Source organism: Phasianus colchicus, chromosome 13 (genome assembly GCF_987193195.1).
Source record: "Phasianus colchicus chromosome 13, bPhaCol1.hap1.1, whole genome shotgun sequence".
Lineage (NCBI taxonomy): Eukaryota > Metazoa > Chordata > Aves > Galliformes > Phasianidae > Phasianus > Phasianus colchicus.
Window position 1 is genome coordinate 1,123,400 of NC_143448.1, and position 20,827 is coordinate 1,144,226.

The window sequence follows — 20,827 nt, forward strand, 5'->3', positions numbered from 1 at the left end:
CCAGCTACACCGACCCCATCGCTGTCAGCATGCCAGCCTCCCTGCACGCGTGTGTGTCCGACAGAGAATGAACCACTGAATTTTATCCCGGGCCAGTAGAAAGTAGGCTCCTGGGAGTCACATCAGCAGTGTTGCTTTCCCTCATAAAAACTCAGCACAATGCAATGGCATCACCAGCCCCAGAGAACAATACACAGAATGAAAATGCACCGCAGCCGATCTCGCAGAGCTGTGAATAAATACGCAGCGTCATGCAGAGGGAACACGTGCTGTGCACCTTGCACTGGGAGGTCAGCAAGGCTGCGGGCTGAATCCACCCACTGGGAGCCTGCGGGACGCCTCAGTACTGCTGCATCGCCTTTGTCTGAACACTCACATAGTTGTTATTTTGGAATTCTCTTGCCCCAAAGGCTGGCCGGTGGAGGTGAGCACAGCCTGACCAAGAGCCCAGAGCTGCATGTCTTCAGCAAGGTTGTGAAAAGGCAGAACTGTACGTTGGCTTGGCTACAGGTCTCATCTGCTGGGAGAGCTGATCTAGCTCTTGGCTGACAAAGGTGGCTGATGAAAACAGCTACACGTGTAACTATGAGAAAATATGCCTTTATTGTTATCACTCAAAATCCTTTAGATTGCTCTAAATATTTGCTTGCAAAGGGAGCTGTATGCCAGGACCATTTAAAATCTGAAACTACTCCTCAAATCACAGTTCATCAAAATCCTTGGCACAACTAACCACCACGCTCATCCTAATTCAGACGCATGATATCTTTGCCATTTGCTGCTGACTGAGACAGGAAAAACTGTAAACGCTGTTGATTCTCCTAAGAAACATTAACAATGCAGTGAAAGCATAGGTCATTGCCAAAGGCATTCAAATACCTGAAAATGTGCATTTCTGAGAAAGAAAGGACAGAGAAGGGTACTCGCAGGCTACGTGCCTTTTCTTATGAACTTATCACTGCTCCTTCTTAAGCGCTTTTTCTCCCACTTACATTTTCTAACATAACTCAGATCCTGTTCAGACCGTTACAAAGTGGAGGTTACCTGATACCTGGATACCAGGAGAGCTCATCATCACAGAAATGCCAAAAGAGAAATTACCAAGGTTGGAGGGCATTTTCCATCAGATGACCACTGCCTGTTGCTATAGGTGAACCCACGTGGCTAAGGACCCCGATGGACACAGAAACCTGCACTGAAGCTGTCACTTCCTTAACTGTCAGCCTAAATAGTTGCTGGGAGCCTGACGCGATGTGCTTGACTTTGAGATTTGCCTAAAACATAACATAAAAATTAAATTTCACTATGATTTCCTGTAAAATTCCACAAAGAGTGAACTCGGCATTCCCACATTGCTAAATAGAGAACACAAAGAAGAGAAAAGACCTGTCATCCCCATTCCAATAACGAAAAATTAAAAATAGGTAGTTCAATTTCTTTGAATGGCCATCTGAGAACAACAAACTGCTGAACAAGTGACCCGGTCACCGAACTGTCACTGGTTTCCAGGGGTGCCGTTCCTTGGTGACCTTGAGAGTGTATTGTTTCAGATGGGGGCAATGCGTGAGGAACGCTTCCACCACCTCCTTGCTGACCACACAGTAGCAGTGGATCTCCAGCAGATTATGGCAGTGCCTTGCCAGCTCTACTAGCGAGGAATTCAAGTCCTCCGAGGATGTGGTTTGTAGCATCAGCTTCTTCAGAGTACTGCTGTAGCTCTGGGTGACAAACCTAATCTGATCTACCATGTAATTGTAGGTGTTCAGCTGCAGCGTGTTCACAGGTATGTTCAGCTTTAGGATCCGTGGTATTGTGCAGCCAGGGACCGTATGATCGAATTCGAGGTCTACGCAGAGTCGAGGATGTTTTTGCCTGACAGCAGCCCACAGCTCTTCTGAGATGACTGGGATATATTTGTCCAGGCGCTCACAGAAAATGTCTAAATGAGTTAAAGCTGCTCTTTCTGGCTTGAGCAGCTCCAGAAATACATCACTGGACAGGCTGGCATAGTAAACCCCCAAGGCTGAGAGTTTGGGACACACACTGAGAACTTTCCTAACGGTGTTTGGTGCCACGTTGCACACCAGGGTGCGGTTGTTGATAAACAAACTTTGCAAGTTTGGGTTGGTGGTAGCTAGGAGTTCAACAAGCTCCCCATCGAGAGTAAAGGGCATATTTCGAAAATCAATATGCTGAAGATCTATCTGGTTGTTAGCATTGCACATATTCCGTATGCTCTGCAGGATGTCCTGGCCAGAGTAGAAATAGGGGTTCTCCCCATGGCATGCAATGCACAGCTGCTGCAGCTTGTGGTTCTGCTTTGCCAGCACATCTAAGATGCGTGTCACATTCCTGCGGTTGACCTCTTTGGATTGGTCAAATCTAATCTTCAGGTGTTTGATTTGGCTGAGGAACTGGCACAGGCTCTGCAGCATGCCCTCCTCATCCTCTGAATCACAGCTGGAAGGGTAAAACAAAAGGTCAGTCAGTGTGGAAGGTAAACCAAGCAAACACAGAGCAGATTCTCTCCTTCACTGTGTTCTGGCAAATACCAACAGATCACACGCACATTTCTCCTCACCAGATGCCTGGCAAGTCACTGTAAGGCCAAACTCTGACCAAGTGAGGGGGAGTGAGGCGTCAGCCTCCAGAAAGACCAGCGGTGAGGTAAGTGCCACCATGAGAATGACTACCCAATAACTTTGTCTCCTGCTGTTTTCAAGGAGCAACTTGAAGGAACTTACCCAAGAATGTAATAATTCCCATAGCACCCAAATCATCACCAGCAGTTAATATAAAAGTCCACACTGCATAACACCATTTTCTCTGTTATACAAAGAAATGCTAGTCACGAAATGTAGCAACATCCACAAATCATGGCTAACATCAATTATTTGTCACAGCACAGCACTGTAAATCGTCCACATGCACTGATACGTAATGCTCTTGTTACACCTGCAGAGATGCTCACACTTCAGAAACCCATTCCTCATACCTGATCTCCGTGAAATGCCAAACGGAGCTGGAAGAAACAGCCCCAGCCCACTGCTTGCACACCTGGAAGGCTGTGTATCTATCTCGAAGAGAAAGGTAATAAAAAATTTGGATGAGGATTTCCTCTGGGATGCAGCTCCATGGGTCAGAGGCTGGAGCAAGCATGCTGCTGATTCAGTTGGGTTCAAAAATTGGGGAAACTTCCAAAACTGTAGTGAATTTTCAAACAACCCTGTTAAAAAAAAAATAATAATAATAATAAAAAAGAAGATATTTAGTACTTACATACAAAGTCAAACCAATACAAATGGATCACGGGGTGGGGGGGTCAGCACTATTTTAAACTTGAAACTTCACCACATTTTGAAATTCAGCACAAAAATAGAGGAAATCCACTGGCTGAATGTTTGCACACTATTTCCAACCAAGCCTCTGTAGTCGGGAAATACTCTTCAAGTATTAAAGATGTCAGATCAAGGCTTTGGAGGGAAAAAAGTGCATTTTCCCACAGCAAGGACTTTGCTACTGTAAGAAATAAAAATGCAAGAGAATTTTCTAGTGCTGCTGCACCGGTATGCAAAAAGCTGAGACAGATTTCTCAAACTGAAGGGAAAAAAACCTCTTTGCAAGCAGAAGCTCTACACAGAAAACAGCCCCACACATCCATTTTTGTACCGACTGCGAAACAAAAGGCCCAGAGCAGAGTGGGGCAGCTTTATTGCAGTGACCCTTGCCTGTAAGAAGACGTGGCGGCTTGACAGAAATGTTTCATTACTCTTAATCCACTCATTATCAGCCCCACTGATGCAAGTCTGACTTGGGAAAGCACATTTTGATTGACCTTCTAAGTGAGCGATAAACACCTGGGACAAAGGCTGAGATTGATAACATCTGAACATAATGGTATTTTTCATCCACTTTTCTAGATTTTTTTTTTTGCTTAAATTAAAACCACCGCATAAAACCACCGACACGAGACAGCTTTTCAATCCCTATCGTGAGCAAGAGCAGGATTTTTAAACGGCAGAGCAGCGCGGCCTGCAAGCATTCCCGTTCCTGGGACAGCGCCGGGGAACGGCCGCGTCCCACAGCCTGCCTGAATCCCAGAGGCGGCCCCAGGCCACGGAGCCCCAGCAGTACTTCACCGCCACGCTTTTTAACTGCCGGAGACCTCCGATGCAAAACGGCACAACTCCGAGCGGAGCAGAAGGCCGCGTTTTTTCAAGAATTCGCCGCTTTGAAGCGTGACTCATTCTTTTCAGCGCGCGATGCGGCGCACGGCAGCTGTCCTATCTGCCATCGTCGCACCGACAGCGGCGCTTCCCCTTCCCTTCCCCCAACGACGAGCGACAGCGGCCGAAGGACTCGGCCCCGCTTCCTTCCTGGGAGCCCGCCGGCTGTTGCTGTTGTCGTTTCCTCTGACAACGAAGCCCTCGCCCCCATCTGTGCTCCATCCACCCGCCCCGAGCGGCTCGCACCGGGGCTCGAGGGGGCCGAGCGCAGCGCGCCGCCCGCAGCGCAACGGGGGGTTCCCCCGCTCACCCCTTTGCGGGCGGTGCCTCCCTGCGTCCGTCGCAGCCGCGCAGAGGCGGAAGCGGCGGCGCCGAGGCCGGGCGGCGGCGGCGGCGGGAGGTAAGGGCCGCCCCGAGCCGTCGGGGCAGGGAGGGGGGGGAAAGCGGGGGGGCGGCCGCCGGGGAGGGGGAGCCCGTGCGGTGGTGGGGGGCGGCGGTTCAGCAGAGCCTGTAGTGATAGGACGGGGAGATGGCTGCAGGCTAAAGGAGGGGAGATTCGGATCGGAGCTAAGGAAGAAGTTCTTCGCGCTCAGGGCGGTGAGGCAGTGGCTCAGGCTGCACAGAGAGCTGGTGCTGCCCCATCCCTGCGGGCAGCCAAGGTCAGGGAACGGGGCTGTGAGCACTGATGGAGCTGTGGGTGTCCCTGCTCAGCGCAGGCAGTGCGAGCAGACGGCCTTTATGGTCCCTTCCCACTCAAACTATCCTGTGATTGTATTAGCTGGCCAGCGAGGCACGGGCACGGTGAGAATGGAGAGATGGACGCGCTGTTGTAAGGGGAGAGGAATCATAAAAGAGCTAGGACCTAAAATGAAGAGTTATCCCCAAGAGCTTACCAGTGCAGAGCCAAGAGTCCCGCATGCCCACTGAACCACACGAAGGGTTTGTCTGACCAAACTGATTCCATCCCCCTTCCAATACCTTACGGCCTCAGGGCTGGTCGAAGTCCACAGTGACAGCAGCAGGGTGAAGGCAGCACTGCTGGGCGCTGCGTGGCTGCTGTGCTTTATTAGGAGCAGGTTATGAGTCCCTGACTGACGCTGATGAAGAGAAATACGAAGGTTCCCAGCCTGTGTGAGAGGCCTGTAAGGCTGCTGTGCGCTTGCACTGTGTGTGCCAGCAGCTCTGCAGTATCGTGTGGTTCCTACATGGGATCCTGCTGCGGTTACGATTTGCATCAGCCTCTGTGCATCTCTTCTCTTGCTGTGCTGTAGCTCTCAGGATTTTGGAGGCCTTGCACCATAGATTATTTTTTGCTGATTTGGCAGGTTTGGAGTCTCTGGAGCACATGCGTGCTTCCCAACAGCTATGTAAACAGAGAGCAAGGCCCTTACAGTGGCCATGGGGATTACTGATGCTGCACATGAGGTCAGGATGATCTGATACACCTTCTTGCTGTAAAGTTTTAGATAAATCAACTTTCAGTTTGTGATCTACAATCCCAGAGTACATCTTGGTTGTAATCTTACTGTGCTGGGGAGAAATGAGGCCATGGAGTATTTTTGGACTATAAATAAACGGAATCCAGTGGAGAATGAATGCAGAGCTTTGTGAGCTGCCAATTTTTCGGGCCACCAGGTTCCATTTTGCTGTTCTTTACAAAATAACAGTGAACTCCTTAAAGAGTATTCTTGCTTCAGCAACACCACCATCTCCTTCAAAAAACAAGGGCAAATCTGCGTAATCTTTTCATGCTCATGCTCTCCTCATGTCAGGCCATTTATTCTGTGGTCTCTCAGCTGATACAGGTGCTGAAGATGGCAGGTAGCTCCACTCCTTGGATTGGCAGTGCTTACCTCTTCCTTCAGTCAACGTGCAAGACTATCATCCTGCCAAATCTCTATGAAAGCTCCCAGAAGAAGCCCTGCGTGTTCAAGGCACTGAAGCTGGCATTAGCAGGTACCCATCCTCTCTGATATATTGGCAAACTGAAAGTCTCATGTCTTCACATAGCAATGCCAAGCCTTTCTTTAATCCCCCACTCAAGGGAAAGGAATTCTGGTGCTTACTCTGCAAACCCAAGACACAGCTAACAGATAGGATGACTGCAATTTCATGCAATCTAGTCTTTCTCTTTCACAATTTCAGGCTGTGATTTGAGTTTGTATGCAACTGGATGCAAAACCTTCACTGCCATTCATACTAACATGTCTCCCTCATAACTGAAATGGGTTAGCAATATGTCCAGCTATTGCTCTTCATCTAATCAGCATACACTCATTGCTGTAGAAACACTCAGGTGTGTTCAGCTGTGTGCCCATTTCATGAGTGATAAGAGTTATTAATCTGTCTGGATGGATTATAGTCATGGGAACATTTTCTCTTTTGCCTGCAGTGTTCAGCTTATATCAGGATTCTGCATCAGCCACAGTCTGTGCTTATTTATTCCTTAAAAGGCTACTTAGAAGACTCTCCAAAGGTTTACAGTCAGTTTATGCTTAAGAGATTCCTGCCTTTATGCAGAGCTCTCTCACATAGTCTGTTGGGTGGTGAGCCAGGGGGGACGAAGGAGAGGAAAAAAAGGAAGACATTTCATAATCAGTGTGCAAGGTGGTGGTGATGTAGGCCACCAAATGGGGCATGAGGCCGTGGTGGCATTGAGTAGGAGTGGGGGCAGCTGAGGTGCCAGCAGGAACCATCCCTGGGCCACCAGCAGGGCTTGGTCTTGGAGACGCCTGACACAGACTTGAGAGCATCCTATCAGAATGGCTCCATGCCGGGCATCAGCACCCAGCAGGAATCCACTGCAGCCCCTGGACGCCTACTCAGAGGAGCCCTCCACCACCTACTTGAACAGCAGGATCTCCATTCTCAAGAACAAGATGTGTACTCTTGCTTCAGCTTCTGCAAGCTCTGGGCTTTCATAAGGCCAGGCTTTCTCATGAGTGCTACTTGCCTTGACCTGAGCAACACTGAGTTGGATTTGCAGTCTGGGGCCATTGTAGGACTTAAGGTGACCACAGTCATCAGACTGCTGCTGCAGCAGTTGGCTGCCTGGCTCAGCATGGTGCTGATCTGCTCCATAGCCACCATGTCCACCCTCCTTGTGACTGAGGGGAAAGAAGGAAAAGTACAAGCTGTGAAAGCAGGGATGGGTGGACTGGGAGGAGTATAGCGATGCTGTGTGGATGTGAAGGGATGGGATCAGGGAAGCTAAGACACAGGTGGAATTAAACTTGGCAAGGGATGTGAAAAACAACAAGGGATTCTCCAGATACATTGGGTGGAAGGGATGGATGAAGGACTGTGTACCCCCTCTGGTAAAGGAGAATGGAGAACTGGCCTCCTCAGACATGGAGAAGGGTGAGGTACTTTACAAGTTCTTTGCCTCAGCTGTCACTGCCAGTCAGGCTTCCTTCACCTCTTGTGTCACTGAACTTCTAGGTGGGAGTCAGGGAAGCAAAATCCCTACGACTGTAGGAGCAGAGCAAATCAGAGACCACCTCACAAATCTGAATTGTACAAGTTTGTGGGGCCAGACGATATGCATTCCAGGGTTCTGAAGGAACTGGCTGCTGTGGTTGCCAAGCTGCTCTCCATCATAAATGAAAAGTCATGGCTGCCATGCAAAGTCCACAGTTATTGGAAAAAGGGAAACATCACTCCCATTTTTAAGAAAGGGAGAAGGGAAGACCTGGAGAACTATGAGGAAGTGAGCCCCATCTCTGTGCATGGGAAGATCATAGAACAGATCCTCTTGGGAGACTTGTTAAGGCACGTGCTAGATGTGATCCAAGACAGCCAGTGTGGCTTCTCTAGGGGCAGGTCATGCCTGATGAATTTGGTGGCCCTCTATAGTGGAGTGACAACATCAGTGGACAAAGGAAGGGCAACTGATGTTATCTACCTGGATTTGTGCAAGGATTTTGACATAGTCCCGCACTGCATCTTTATCTCTGAGTTGGAGAGAGATGGATTTGAAGGCTTGACTATTCTGTGGATAAGGAATTGGTTGAATGGTCACAGCCAGAGGGTTCTGGTCAATGGCTCTATGTCTGTGCTGGAGGCTGGTCACAAGTGGTGTTCCCTAGTGGTCCATCTTGGGTCTGGTGCTCTTCAGCATCTTTATCAATGACAGAGGTAGTGGGATTGAGTGTACCCTCAACAAGTTTGGAGATGACACCAAGCTGAGTGGGGCATTTGACATAATAAAATAGAATAGAAGGTGTTTCAGAATAGAAGGTGTTGCACTTGGCTGGGGCAATGTGCAGACTGAGAGAAGAACTCATTGAGAGCAGCCCTGCAGAGAAGGATGTGGGTGGTCCTGGTAGATGAAAAGCAGGACATGAGCCAGCAGATCCCTTCCAAGCTAAGCCATTCTATGATCAGCAGTAGCATGGGGTTTAGTGTCTGTATTCATGCTCAGAAAGATCTGTCGTCTGCTGAGGCTGCCAAGTCAGAAAGGAAGGCCCTGTTACCCAGAAAGGCTGGCATCTCTCTTCAGACTATGACTCTTGTCAGGTTTGCAGATGATCCTGAAGAGTGGGCACAAGACAATATATGCTCAGGGACAGGGCCGCCATTCAGAGAGATCTGGACAAGCTGAAGGAATGAGAAAGCAGGGATCCTATGAAATTCAGTAGTAGCAAAGGAATCTGTCCTTGAGAAGGAGGAACCCCAGCAGCAGAACAGGCTGGGGATGGACTGGCTGGAGAGCAGCTCTATTGAAAAGGACCTGAGGCTCTTGGTAGATAGCAAGCTAAACATGAACTCTGGCAACCCAGAAATACAGTGTATCAAGATAAATGATTATTTCTCTCTGCTTAGCACTCATTAGACCACATCTAAAATACTGCACCCAGATTTGGGCCCTGCGGTACAAGAAAGACATTGATAACATGAAACGAGTTCATCAGGGGGCCACTGAGATGCTTGGTAAGGAGATGCTGAGGAGCCAGACCTGTTCACCCTGGAGAAGAGAAGGATTTGGGGAGCACCTGCCACCAGCCTGCCAGTACCTCCAGGGAGGCTAGCAGGGAGAGAACGATGCACTCTGATGGTAGTAGGTGGGAAATGAGAGACAGCAGGCATAAATGGAAACAAGGTAGACATTGGATAACAGGTCAAACATTTTCCTCTCGAGGACACAGTTGCCCAGTTTTGTGTTCTCTCTCCTGGCATGGATAAAGCCCTCAGCAACTTGGTCTGACTTCAGAACTGACTCTATTTTGCAAAGGAGGATGGCCTAGAGACTTCCTGGGCTTCCTTCCAACTTGAACTGTCTTGTGAATGATCCTATTTTATGAATGTTTACTTAAACACATTTATGTAGGAGGATTGCAGTTGGTATGAAAAATACTTGATTTCTGCTACAGAAACAAGATTTCCTTTTTTTGAAGGCTATTTTTTAAATGAGTGATAGCCAACAGAAGTTTTTTTCTGACTTTAACAGGCACAATTACATTAACATCAGTTGTACTTAGCCCTAGTTACATCAAAAAAAGGTCTTCAGATACAGATAGCCATAAAAGTATGTTTCTCTGCTTACATTTGCACCAAGCTGACTGTAGACTAATAGTAATTTGAAGAGTTTATCATATTTACCTAGAACCGCTATCACACTGCTCTTTACCTATCATACAGCTGAGGTCATAGTGTTTAACTGGGTTTATGCAATTATAATGTAATTTCTTCTGGCAGTCATCAATTTAGCAAAGCTGGCTAGTTGGTCTAGTGCAGGCCAGTTCCACATCTAAAGATGTGAAACAGCAGGAAGCCCAACAGAGTTGTCCAGTTAGGCTCAATTTATGCCTGCTTTGTTTCACTGGAATGTGCATCTGCTCACACATTTAAAGGAAAGCTCTCAGTAATGCTAAATGCTGCCATGCTCATTCGTACCTAAAAAGGACATGAAATCTGAAGCTGTCAGAAGTTTCAGAAAGAAGCTGCTTTTGAAGTTGCTGCCCTCTTGCACAGTTATGCAAGCTTTTGTTTAATTAGCACGCATAAAACACAAAGCATGAAGGAAGTAATAAAAATAAAAGGGCGTTTCTGATCAGCAATCCTGAACAGAATTAAAATGCTTCTCCTAAGTACATAGTCCAAGTTATGCATCTAGTCCAAACTAAAGCTTCTGATGCAACCAGCAGTCTGTAAAGCCTGTAATACCACTGTTAGCACAGATTTTTAAATGCTAGGTCATTTGTCCTAGCTAATGCAGAACATGCAGGTCTGCTTTGCCTTAAGTATTCCTCTGGGCACATTTAAATAATGCCATGATGTGTGGTTTAGAAATCATTGATACAACGGCAGTCTGAGCAGATCCATCCTTACTGCTCTGTCCAGCAACAGGCCGGAAGCAGTGCAGCCAACCTCCCGCAGGCCAGTGCTGCAAGAGAGAGCATAGAAGACAAGGTCAGTGTGCACAGCTAATTGAATTTAAGCTCTGCTGGGAGAAGGAAGGATGAATGCCTGACCTCCCTCTGTTGTCCATGTCTCTCAGGCTCCATCCACACTGGCTTCAGAAGGTACATCCTTGCCTTGTCCTCACTGACATTTTACTGTGAATTCATTCTTTGTGCAAAGAAATTTAATGACGTCCTCTATGACAGCCAAAATTCTTGGGGGTGGGTCTGTCATGTAGCTGGGTCTGTCATTTGCCATTTGCAAGATGCACTGAAAGCATCAAGCCAGAAGCTACCTGTGGGCACAGGGCTGGGGAAGAAATGCTAGGTCTCCTTCCAGGACCTTTACCACTGCCTGAAACTCCAGCAATGGGGACAGAAATCTGGCTCAGAACTGAACTGAACTGTGCCTTTTTTTTGTATAAAATGTGTATCTCTGTTGTGTACTGTTTTAATCTAACCATTTCTGCCCTAGAAGTAGAACCTTGAACTTAAAACGTCCCCCGGTGGGCTGCTTTGGGATAGTTACCTGGGCTGTAGTACCAAATAGCTTCCGCTGGATGCCACGCTGCAGGGATTCATGGTCACAGGGCAGCAAAAACTTAATCCTTTCCTCTTGGTTTTATATACAGGCTTTTCATCCCAGAGGACTTTATCACAGAGAGAAGACGATTCAAAAGCTACTCCATTGCAGGCTTGGTGGTGGATGGGAGTGGGTCTGGGTTGTCTGTCTCGTGCCTGGATAGTGACTCTGCTCACTTCTCCCTGCCAGACTCCACCGGCAGCGTGAATGGTGTGGACATGCTCAAAGTGCACTGCAGCCACCCACACCTGATAGTCCAGCTCAAATTCTGCAAGCAGGAGAACTGCCGCCGCTTCCTGCAGAGTTACCGAGAAGGATTGCTCCAGAAGTCCCTCCAGAACCACCTCCAGCTCTCCTTGGCGGTGACCACGGTGCCTCTAGAAATGGAGCTGAAGGCTGGCAATGAGCACCTGGACAACATGCTGAAGGATGAGGATCGCTGCCTGGAGTGCATCTACAGAGAAAAGGTGAATGGGAGAGGGAGGGAAGCCAAGCAGTGATGAGAAGCAGTAGCACAGGATGCAAAGTGGGTGCAAAACCTGCTCTGCTGCTGTGTGCTGGGCTGTCAACTTCTTCCTTCAGCTCTCAACTGTAATATGGAGAACAGCTCTGTCCTTCCCCAGAAAAGATCTGGGCACTTTTCTCAAGGACCACAGAGTTACCTTTCTCCCCTGCCTCACACATCTCATCCTCAGCAATGGTAACTGTCCCTAAAATGAGCACGAGCATAAACATCACGCGCTGCACAAACAGCTTGTGACAGAGTGGGGACACGCAGCATCTGCTGCCAGCAGGAGCAGGCAGCTGTTCTGACAGCAATGTCTCTCTCTCAAGGATGATATCTAGAGTCGATCTCATCTCACACTTTGGCTAATCCTGCTAGCAAGAACATGGGTCAGTACTGGAGCCCATCTTGTTTAATATCTTTATTGATGACCTAGATGAAGGTATTGAGTGTACCTTCAGTAAGTTTGCAGATGACATCAAGCTGGAAGGTAGTGTTGATTTGCCTGAGGGGAGGGAAGTCCTTCAGAGAAATCTAGATAAGCTGGATTGCTGGGCTGAGGTGAATGGGATGAGGTTCAACAAGGCCAAGTGCCGGGTCCTGCACTTTGGCCACAACAACCCCATGCAGTGCTACAGACTTGGGGACGAGTGGCTGGATGATTGTGAAGAGGAAAGGGACCTGGGGGTGTTGGTTGATGCTCGGCTGAACATGAGCCAGCAGTGTGCCCAGGTGGCCAAGGTGGCCAATGGCATCCTGCCCTGCATTAGAAATAGTGTGGCCAGCAGGAGCAGGGAGGTGATCATCCCCTGTACTCAGCTCTAGTGAGGCCGCACCTCGAGTGCTGTGTTCAGTTTTGGGCCCCTCACTACAAAAAAGACATTGGGGCCCTGTCCAGAGAAGGGCAACAAAACTGGTGGGGGGTCTGGAGCACAAGTCTGAGAAAGCTGGGATTGTTTAGTGTGGAGAAGAGGAGGCTCAGAGGAGACCTCATTGCACTCTACAGCTTCCTGAAGGGAGGTTGAGGAGGATGAGGAGGGGTTTGGCCTCTTCTCCCAGGCAACAAACAGGATCCGAGGAAATGGCCGCAAGTTGTACCTGTGGAGGAGGTTAGATTAGACATAAGGAAGAACTTTTTCTCTCAGAGTGATCATGCACTGGAATGGCTGCCCAGGAAGGTGGTGGAGTCATTGTCCCTGCAGTGTTCAAGAGGCATCTGGATGAGGAGCTACGAGATCTGGTTTAGTAACTGTGGTAGCAGTGGTGATGGGTGGATGGTTGGACTAGATGATCTTGTAGGTCCTTTCCAACCTTGTGATTCTATGATTCTAACAGTGGGATCTTGTCATCTTACCACAAAACCAAAGCACTTGCTGTGATTAAGCTTATTGCCTTTTTCCTCTCCTCTTTTTTTTTTCCCACCTGGAACTACCAATATCTGACAGCTTTGCTTCCCTCTCAGGGGTCCTTAGGATCAGGCAGTCTCTGCCTCCACAGGAAGATCAGGCACGAGAGTATGTTCTGACAGGCTGCTTTTCTGCAAGCGCAGAGATGAAATGCAAACAGGACCAGGACCAAACGTGTGATAACACACACCCTTTCAAGTTCTGCTTGCTGCTCCCTCGCTCTGCTGAATTAGCTGACTGGACAAGAGAAATGGGCTTATTGTCTGTTCCCCAGAATTGACTCAGCCTGACCTTTGCCTACCAGCGCAGCAGCCAGAAAAATCAAGTCACCGGCTCAGGGCAGTGCTGGGTACCAACCTGTTGTATGCGAGCTTAAACACGAAACTGAGTCAGAGCACTCGCCGAGTTTGACTGCTCAGATGTGCTCTGCATTATTTTCTTATCCCATTTCTCCTTACTTTCTCTTTGGATATCACATCTGTTTTATCTCGGTTAGCAAGAAGAACTGGCTTGAAGAGGTTGCAGGAGACACTAGGAACAACACTTAAGTATAAGAGGGGAAGGCAGGGAGAAGGAGAGTAGCAGGAGCTCCTGCTTTGGTGGCCATGAGCTGTTATATCAGCTCACCCTATTTTGTGGGTCTGACTCTCATGTGGAGTAAATCAGAGAAGCTCTACAGCCTTAATTCTTGCAGTGGGCTTCTGAAAATAAACATGGACTAGGAACAGTTTTGTGCAGCTGGTAAGTAGTCATTGATGCATGTGACAGACCCAGGAGGGGGACACTGCCCATTTCATATCACACTGCAGGTAGAAAAGCACAGACTTTGTGCCAGAACTCCATTAGGCTATCTTATTTGTCCAATTTACAACACAAGCTATAGCAATCTCATTGCTTCTCTCTCAACACTGTGATCTTAAGCCATACTGAAAACCTGCCTCCGGCTAAATACCTGCGGCTTTGTGAGATGGTGAACCTGGCATAAATCATCAATGCTGTTTGCATTACAGCCTGACCGCCTGCGGGATGAGGAGATCACAGAGCTGGAGGAACGCCTCAAGAGCCTGATTCTTCACCACAACATCAACAACAACATGCCTTCCAAGGACTGCATGTCACCGAACTCCCTGTCTCTACCTTCTCAAGGCAGCCCCCTTTCCCCACAAGTCACATTTCTTTTTCAGGGACAGCAGTTTGGTGAGTAATGAGAACTAAGCCAGTGAATCTCAAAGGCCAGAAGGGAACATTAATGTCACCATGTGGTGAAGTCTACCTCGGATAAACTAAGGATCTCCCAGCATCCTGTGGAGAAGGAGTTGCAATAGTAATGCTACACTCCTTCAGATCAGGCCTTGGCTTATTTTTGTCCTGGGGTGGCTTGCTGGCCTGCTTAGTCCAGGCTCCCTGCAGTACACCATCTGTTTCCAGCGATGTCCACTGCAAAAAGCTTTCAGATGGTCCCGTGTAGCAGTTTTAGTCTGAAATCAGCTTGGTCTTTTCCAAGTGTGCTTAAGGTGTGTGAACAGTCCCCAGTGCTAAACAGCTGAGGAGAGAGCTCATGTCTGCATTTCAGTACTTTAAGGATATGTAGCCAGGGAACAGGGGGCTTGGTCTGAGTTGCTTTTGAAAGGCTGAAACAAAGAGGATGTCTGTCAAAGAAAATTGAGCTCTGTCAAAGTCCAGGAAAAATAGAAAAATAAAAACCTGTTAGGTAGGGACAAGCCCAGATACCTTGATGTCAAGGAAGGATTTTGGAGGGGAAATGGTTTGAGCCTGACAGGAGGCCAGACATGCCAGAGCAGACAGCTGGGAGCAGGTAGGTGCCACCCAAGCCATTGGTGCTGCTCAGTTGATTTTCTCTTTCCAGTGTTAGAGGATTGTGTCAGGGTGCAGAAGCCCCTGCCCGCAGCAAGCCTCACTGCACTTGCACTTCTGCTTCTAACACAGTGCTGGCCAGGTGTTAAAACACCAGCAGACAAGCAGAGCAGCAGCACAGCTGTCTAACAATGCACTGTGAGTTCTGAACAGTCTCCCAGCTTTATAGAACACTGAGCAAACCTTGGACTGACCCTGCCTATATCACATCAGCCATGAAACCCTATATTTAATCTGCCCTCTGTTCCTTTCAGACAATAGAACGCTCACACCAGATGACCACCAGAAATTTGCCAAGCTTGTGTCCAAGAAGTGGAAGCAAGTGGGCCGTTCTTTGCAGAAGAACTGCCGGGCCCTGCGAGATCCTGTCATTGATAACCTGGCCCACGAATACGACCGAGAGGGACTTTATGAACAAGCTTATCAGATGCTTCTCCGATTTATCCAGTCAGAGGGGAAGAAGGCAACGATAGCACGACTGATTGCTGCTCTGGAAGAAAATGGTCTCACCAGCTTGTCTGAGGAGCTCTTGGGCCTTCATTCCAATGAGGATGACTCCTAGAGCCCAAAGGGTAGTGACATTGCTGAGGGCTTTCTTGCTTTAGCTAGTGTATGAGACTGCTGCCAGCGTCTGGGAATGTAATGCCTTGAAAATCACTGCAGGTTTATGTGCTGAAGGGAGTGCTCTGGGCAGAGTTTCTGTGCTCCCAGAAGCCAACATGGGGCTCTGATGTTCCTTATTTCTTTGTTTCCAGAAGTAGATGTCACTTTCCTGTGAACCACTGAGAGAGGCTTTCAGCCTGACCTCCTTCAGGACTGAAATGTCACAGAGAAGCAGCCAGGCAAGTTAACAAGCCCTAGAAAAGGTGGGAGAAGGTGAAAAGCAAGGAAGGCATCTCAGAGAATTTCCCTGGGAAGCAAAGCCACTGTTTCTCAGATGTGGCCCAGGGCCATCACCTGGAGAACTGCAATATATTGTCTTATATTGATATTTATGCCTTCAGGCTTGAAACTATGTAAAGACAAAGGAAAAAAGGAAAAAAGTCAAGTTTATATTGTTTTCTTTGTTATTCAAATGAGGACCATCTGCAGCAAGTACACCTGTCCTGCTCTACCCCAGTGTCGTTCCTTCCCACATCTCACCACGTGAAGGTTCCCCTTTACCTAAGGCAGTCATCATCTTCCACAGGGCACAAGATTGCTGCTGTAGAACAGACTTCAGGCGCTGAACAAACAGTGGATAAGCACAAATTCAGAGAATGACTCCCAGCTCTTTCAGGACTATGGTGTACAAAAATATATTGACTGCCTCACGTCTAGCACTTCTCACCAGCCTGGAGGAGTTTGTGAAAAGAAAAACACAGTGCTGCAAGAAAAATATACAGCCTTAGAGTCAGCAAGTTACCTACAGGTCACTGATTGAACCTGCTGCTGTATGGTGCATTGCAGCATCAAATACCAGCCAGACCCCCCTGAGCAAGCCTCTCCAACCAGCTGGCTGCCAGTGCCTTTGCTCAACCTGTCCTTGGCCTGCTGAGTTCACCAGAGAGGGTTACTCGCTTGTGCATCTTGAGTGTTAGGATTTGCACAGAGCCTTTCCAATAACAACAGTGTTGTTGCTGTGTGACACTTGGGCATCAGGTCCCATGGCTGGACCTACCTGCCTTGCTTTTGAGGGCAAAATATTTCTTACAAGAGAAAGTACCCAAAACTCAGGGCTGATTCCTGCTTTCAGTTCCAGTGGGATAAGCCTGCTGTCCCTTGGTGTGTTGATGCAGGCTGCGACAGAGCAGAGCTTATACCTTTGCCTATACCAAAGCACGGAGCAACAAGTTTCTAGCTCAACACAGGTCGTGTAAAGCACAACAACCAGTTTTGACATATTCCTTATTTTTTACTAATACAGTTTTACTTAGATGCCTCTGTTAACTCTCTTCCTCTTTGACCTTCCCATCCATGGGAGGGTGGTGGAAGTTATGTCAGACAGAGAAGAATGTTTTCCGTGTCCTGTCCTCTCCCTTCCAGAAGTACCAGTGCTCTCCCAAAAGAAAATTAGTATCTCTGCCATGTTTCCTTTTGGGACCAGCACAGTGATGCTGGTCTTTGTTAGTTTAGGCTGCAGTGGGACTGTACTTTGGAGCATTTAGCTTTCCCTGGCTGGGAAACTCTGTTTGGCAGCAGCCCACCTGGCCAATGGTATTAAAAAAAAAATCAGAAACTTGAAAGTTACTGTAAGAGCAGCAGTGTTTGCTCTTTATTTTGCAACAAATGGCTTTTCAGAAAACATGATCTATGCACAGTCTGTTGCCTCATTGGTAATGAATATTTCTAAGTTCTCAGCCTATCGATATTCACGTGCTCAGTGTTCGCACAATGGTAAGGCAGTGGCTCATTGGTGTATAAAAGCTTCTATATCATCTCTTAGCACTCCAAATGAGAAAGGCTCATTCTTCAGCATCGACTTCAAGTACAAAAACTTTCTTACTTACAGAGCACTAAGCATGAATGCTTTTTTCTTTTTTTTTTATAATGCAAACCTTGTGCATTTTATTCCTCTGCTAGCAATTGGCCTGTGTGTTTCCTCTTACTCACAGATTCCCTCCCTAAAGTGCCATTAAGTGCTGGAGCTCCTGGCTCCTTCTTTTCAGAAATCAGGTACACCAGTAGTCGTATGTTATGTGCAATGCACATTTGATTCTGGTCTCAAGCAGACTCCTTCCTGCTAAAAGAGTTGGGGTTTTTCTGTGTCATCTGGCACATAGAGGCAATTTTCACAGATGCCTTGTGATGAAACAGACAAATTGTAGGATGTGAGAACCCAGTGTCATTTGCATCGAATTGACATGTGGTTAGGGCATGACTCTGGACTTGGGCCTGTTTTATCCAGAAGATTTTATAGCTGTTGTGCACCAGCATGCCAGGACAAGGGGACTTACAGCACACAGGACAGGAAGGAGCACTCACAAACAAAAAACATTAGCAGAGGTTTGTGGAAGAAATTAGAATCTTTACCTCTGATAGCAATGCAGTGAGTGAGACCAGAGGAAGAATAACATGTTGGGGATACTTGCTGGAAAGCAGGCACTCAGTGCTGGGCGCTGGCTTTCTTCCTTTCCTGGGCAAAGCTGTTGCACACTGCCCCTACTCAGGTGCCAAGACATGCAGGTGACCCTCCCTCAGTACTACTTATGCTGATCAGCTGATGTCTAGCATGTGAGATGGGCTGAGAGCAGAGCTGCAGCTGGACTGGGCCGCATCCCATGGCAACTCTTCCCATATGTGTAGATATGCCTGAAAAAAATACTGCTGGGGGAGATGATCAAACATGCATCAAACCGGGCCACAATATTAAAAGCAAATGAAGATAGTTATCAGTTCTGTGTAAAAAGTGAAATGATAGACAAAAAATAAAACAAAGAGCAGAAACCAGGCCAAAACATGCGTCCAGGGAAGGATCCAAGAGGGCTTTTGTTGTGGTGCAGACTGTTTCTGTGGTTTTAGCAGTGTTTCAGATTTGAAGGAGGCTCCTTTCAGTCTGCCAGAAGGAATAAAAACGCATCCAAAGGAGGATTTGAGCGAGTTGTTTTGGCACAGTGGAGCTACAGCTGGGCAGCAAGAGGCAGTGGAAGTCAAAGTGTGCAGACTTTAACATGAGGTTGCTCAGAAGGTGAACAGAGGGAGCACCCAGGTGTAAAACGGCACAAAGGAACACATCGGACTGCTGTGCAGGACAGGGCCAGCCAAAGGCCAGCATTGTGCCTCTTGGGTGATGGTGAAGAACACACCATAGATTTTAATACACTGCTGAAAAAGCCTGCGCATCATCCCAGCTGATCAATCAAAGCAGGGCAGGGAAGGTGCTTTCTGCCAGCTTTAGTTCTCACACGCTGCAGCTGCCTATGGACGAGCTGACACAAAAAGGACAGGGTTTTGATGTTAGTGATTGGAACCACTGGAAAATCGTGAGCCAGATCGAAAAGAAATAACAAAATTCACTTCCAGTTTTTCACAGCAAGTCAAATTAAAAACAAATGCCAGTCGACTGCTTGCAGCAACACTTTCCAGGGCTCCATACACTTGCAGAGGCAGATATGTGGATTGTTTTTAATGCAGAATGGGAAGCTCATGTCTGAGCACTGTGGGTTACAGAGCTTCAGGTGAGCCCCCAGCTAAAATGGTTTCCTGAAGTTTCACAGGAAGTCTCAGTACTGTATCTGCTTCACAACTGGGGGAAATTGCAGCAGAAAATATCAAGATCTGGACAACATTAAGATCAAAAGGTGTGTAGGGTGAGGGAAACCACCTGTTTGGGGAAGTCAGAGTGCCTGGAGAGGAAGCTGCTCTGGCAGAAGTTCTTCTCCTCGTGTGAAGGAATTGTGTTTTTTTTCCTTTTTGCCATTCATTGAAAAATCTGCTTCAGCACAGAGGAGACATCCCAGTGTGTCAGAGGGTCAGCTCTGCCTTTCCAGAGATACCTCAGAGCAGGAACCTAACATGGCACATAGGGCACTGAGGGGCCCCAAACTCACTTGTTTAGTTTAACTGAAACTTCATACGTAGCTACGAACCCGTGGCATTGCACATCTGAATCCGAGGCAGTGCTGGAATGGGGATGGAGGAGGTTTCTTCAGTCTGACCAACACAGCAGGGCGGATGAGTGGGGTTGGTGAGGTGCTCTGCTTCCCACAGCTGAGTCTGGCCACTTGGCTTTTGCACAGCAATAGGTCCAACTGGTGAGGCAGTTTTTAAGGCCAGAAGTAAAAAAATTGCACCTTTTTTTTTCTTCTCTGGATTTCACTGGGCTTAACTTTTAAAGCCAGTGAAGGAGTTTGACTAATTTAAATCAGTTGGAGATCTGTGGTCAGGTCCCTTAGTCATCAGTGGAAAAATCCCTTGCTGACCTTCTACTTCCAAATTTCCACAATATGCAGCATCAGATTGGGATCAGCATCTGCAGCTGTGGGCTGCAAAGCCATGCATACTCAGGTCTGGGACATTCAGCCTCCACGGTACTGTCCTCTATAGGAAAAAAAAAAAAAAAAAAAAAAAAAAAAAGCACTTTGGTCTATTTTTCCATCCTCTTTTATAAATAAACATATACTTTTGACAAAAAGAGCCTGAGAGACTTTCTTTTTAAACACTTCATATGGTGGTGAGAAGAAAAGGGTTCTGAAGTTCTGGCCTCACCAGCTACCACCAGCTGTCACAGCAGCATCCAGCTGAAGTCTCTGGATGCAGAATGGATGCAGAATAGAGTCCTGCCCCAAGGCCGGTGCCCACCTGAAAGTTCATGGCTGCAATTTCAAGTCAAAACCCAGCAAAGCCAGCATGGCGTTTTCATTTAACAAAAGCAAGTGTAGAGTCCTGCACCTAGGGAGGAATAATCGCATGCACCGGTACAGGTTGGGGGATGAGCTGCTGGAGAGGAGCTCTGCAGAGAGGGACCTGGGTGTCCTGGTGGACGACAGGTCGGCCATGAGCCAGCAGTGTGCACTTGTGGCCAAGAGGGCCAATGGCATTCTGGGGTGCATTAAAAAGAGCGTGGCCAGCAGGTCGAGGGAGGTGATCCTCCCCCTCTACTCTGCCCTGGTAAGGCCTCATCTGGAGTACTGTGTCCAGTTCTGGGCTCCTCAGTACAAAAAAGACAGGGATCTCTTGGGAAGAGTCCAGCGGAGGGCCACAAGGATGGTGAAGGGCCTGGAGTATCTCTCCTATGAAGAAAGGCTGAGTGATCTGGGTCTGTTTAGCCTTGAGAAGAGAAGACTGAGAGGGGACCTGATCCAGGTCTATAAATATCTAAGGTGTGGGGGGCAAAGTGGCGAGGCCAGACT

General features: G+C 47.9%; 2 protein-coding genes across 5 annotated transcripts; one reads left to right on the forward strand and one right to left on the reverse strand.

Moving 5' to 3' along the window:
* Window positions 1-20: 20 nt before the first annotated feature.
* Window positions 21-5,643, reverse strand: FBXL8 (F-box and leucine rich repeat protein 8). Of its 3 annotated transcripts, none has more exons than XM_090149702.1 (3): window positions 5,120-5,643; window positions 2,996-3,226; window positions 21-2,460 (listed from the first exon to the last, which is right to left on the reverse strand). In XM_090149702.1, exons 2-3 carry the CDS (start codon window positions 3,157-3,159, stop codon window positions 1,485-1,487), a joined length of 1,140 nt encoding a protein of 379 aa, XP_090005828.1. In that variant the 5' UTR covers window positions 3,160-3,226; window positions 5,120-5,643; the 3' UTR covers window positions 21-1,484. The 3 variants fall into 3 exon arrangements, with proteins under 3 accessions (XP_090005828.1, XP_090005827.1, XP_031471416.2); XM_090149701.1 differs by lacking the exon at window positions 5,120-5,643 and adding an exon at window positions 4,537-4,604; XM_031615556.2 differs by lacking the exon at window positions 5,120-5,643 and having other exon boundaries at window positions 2,996-4,501.
* Window positions 4,494-20,106, forward strand: TRADD (TNFRSF1A associated via death domain). Of its 2 annotated transcripts, XM_031615310.2 has the most exons (5): window positions 4,494-4,626; window positions 6,023-6,182; window positions 11,400-11,677; window positions 14,132-14,318; window positions 15,251-20,106. In XM_031615310.2, exons 2-5 carry the CDS (start codon window positions 6,041-6,043, stop codon window positions 15,556-15,558), a joined length of 915 nt encoding a protein of 304 aa, XP_031471170.2. In that variant the 5' UTR covers window positions 4,494-4,626; window positions 6,023-6,040; the 3' UTR covers window positions 15,559-20,106. The 2 variants fall into 2 exon arrangements, with proteins under 2 accessions (XP_031471170.2, XP_090005830.1); XM_090149704.1 differs by lacking the exon at window positions 4,494-4,626 and having other exon boundaries at window positions 6,047-6,182; window positions 11,260-11,677.
* The last annotated feature ends 721 nt before the right edge of the window (window positions 20,107-20,827 follow it).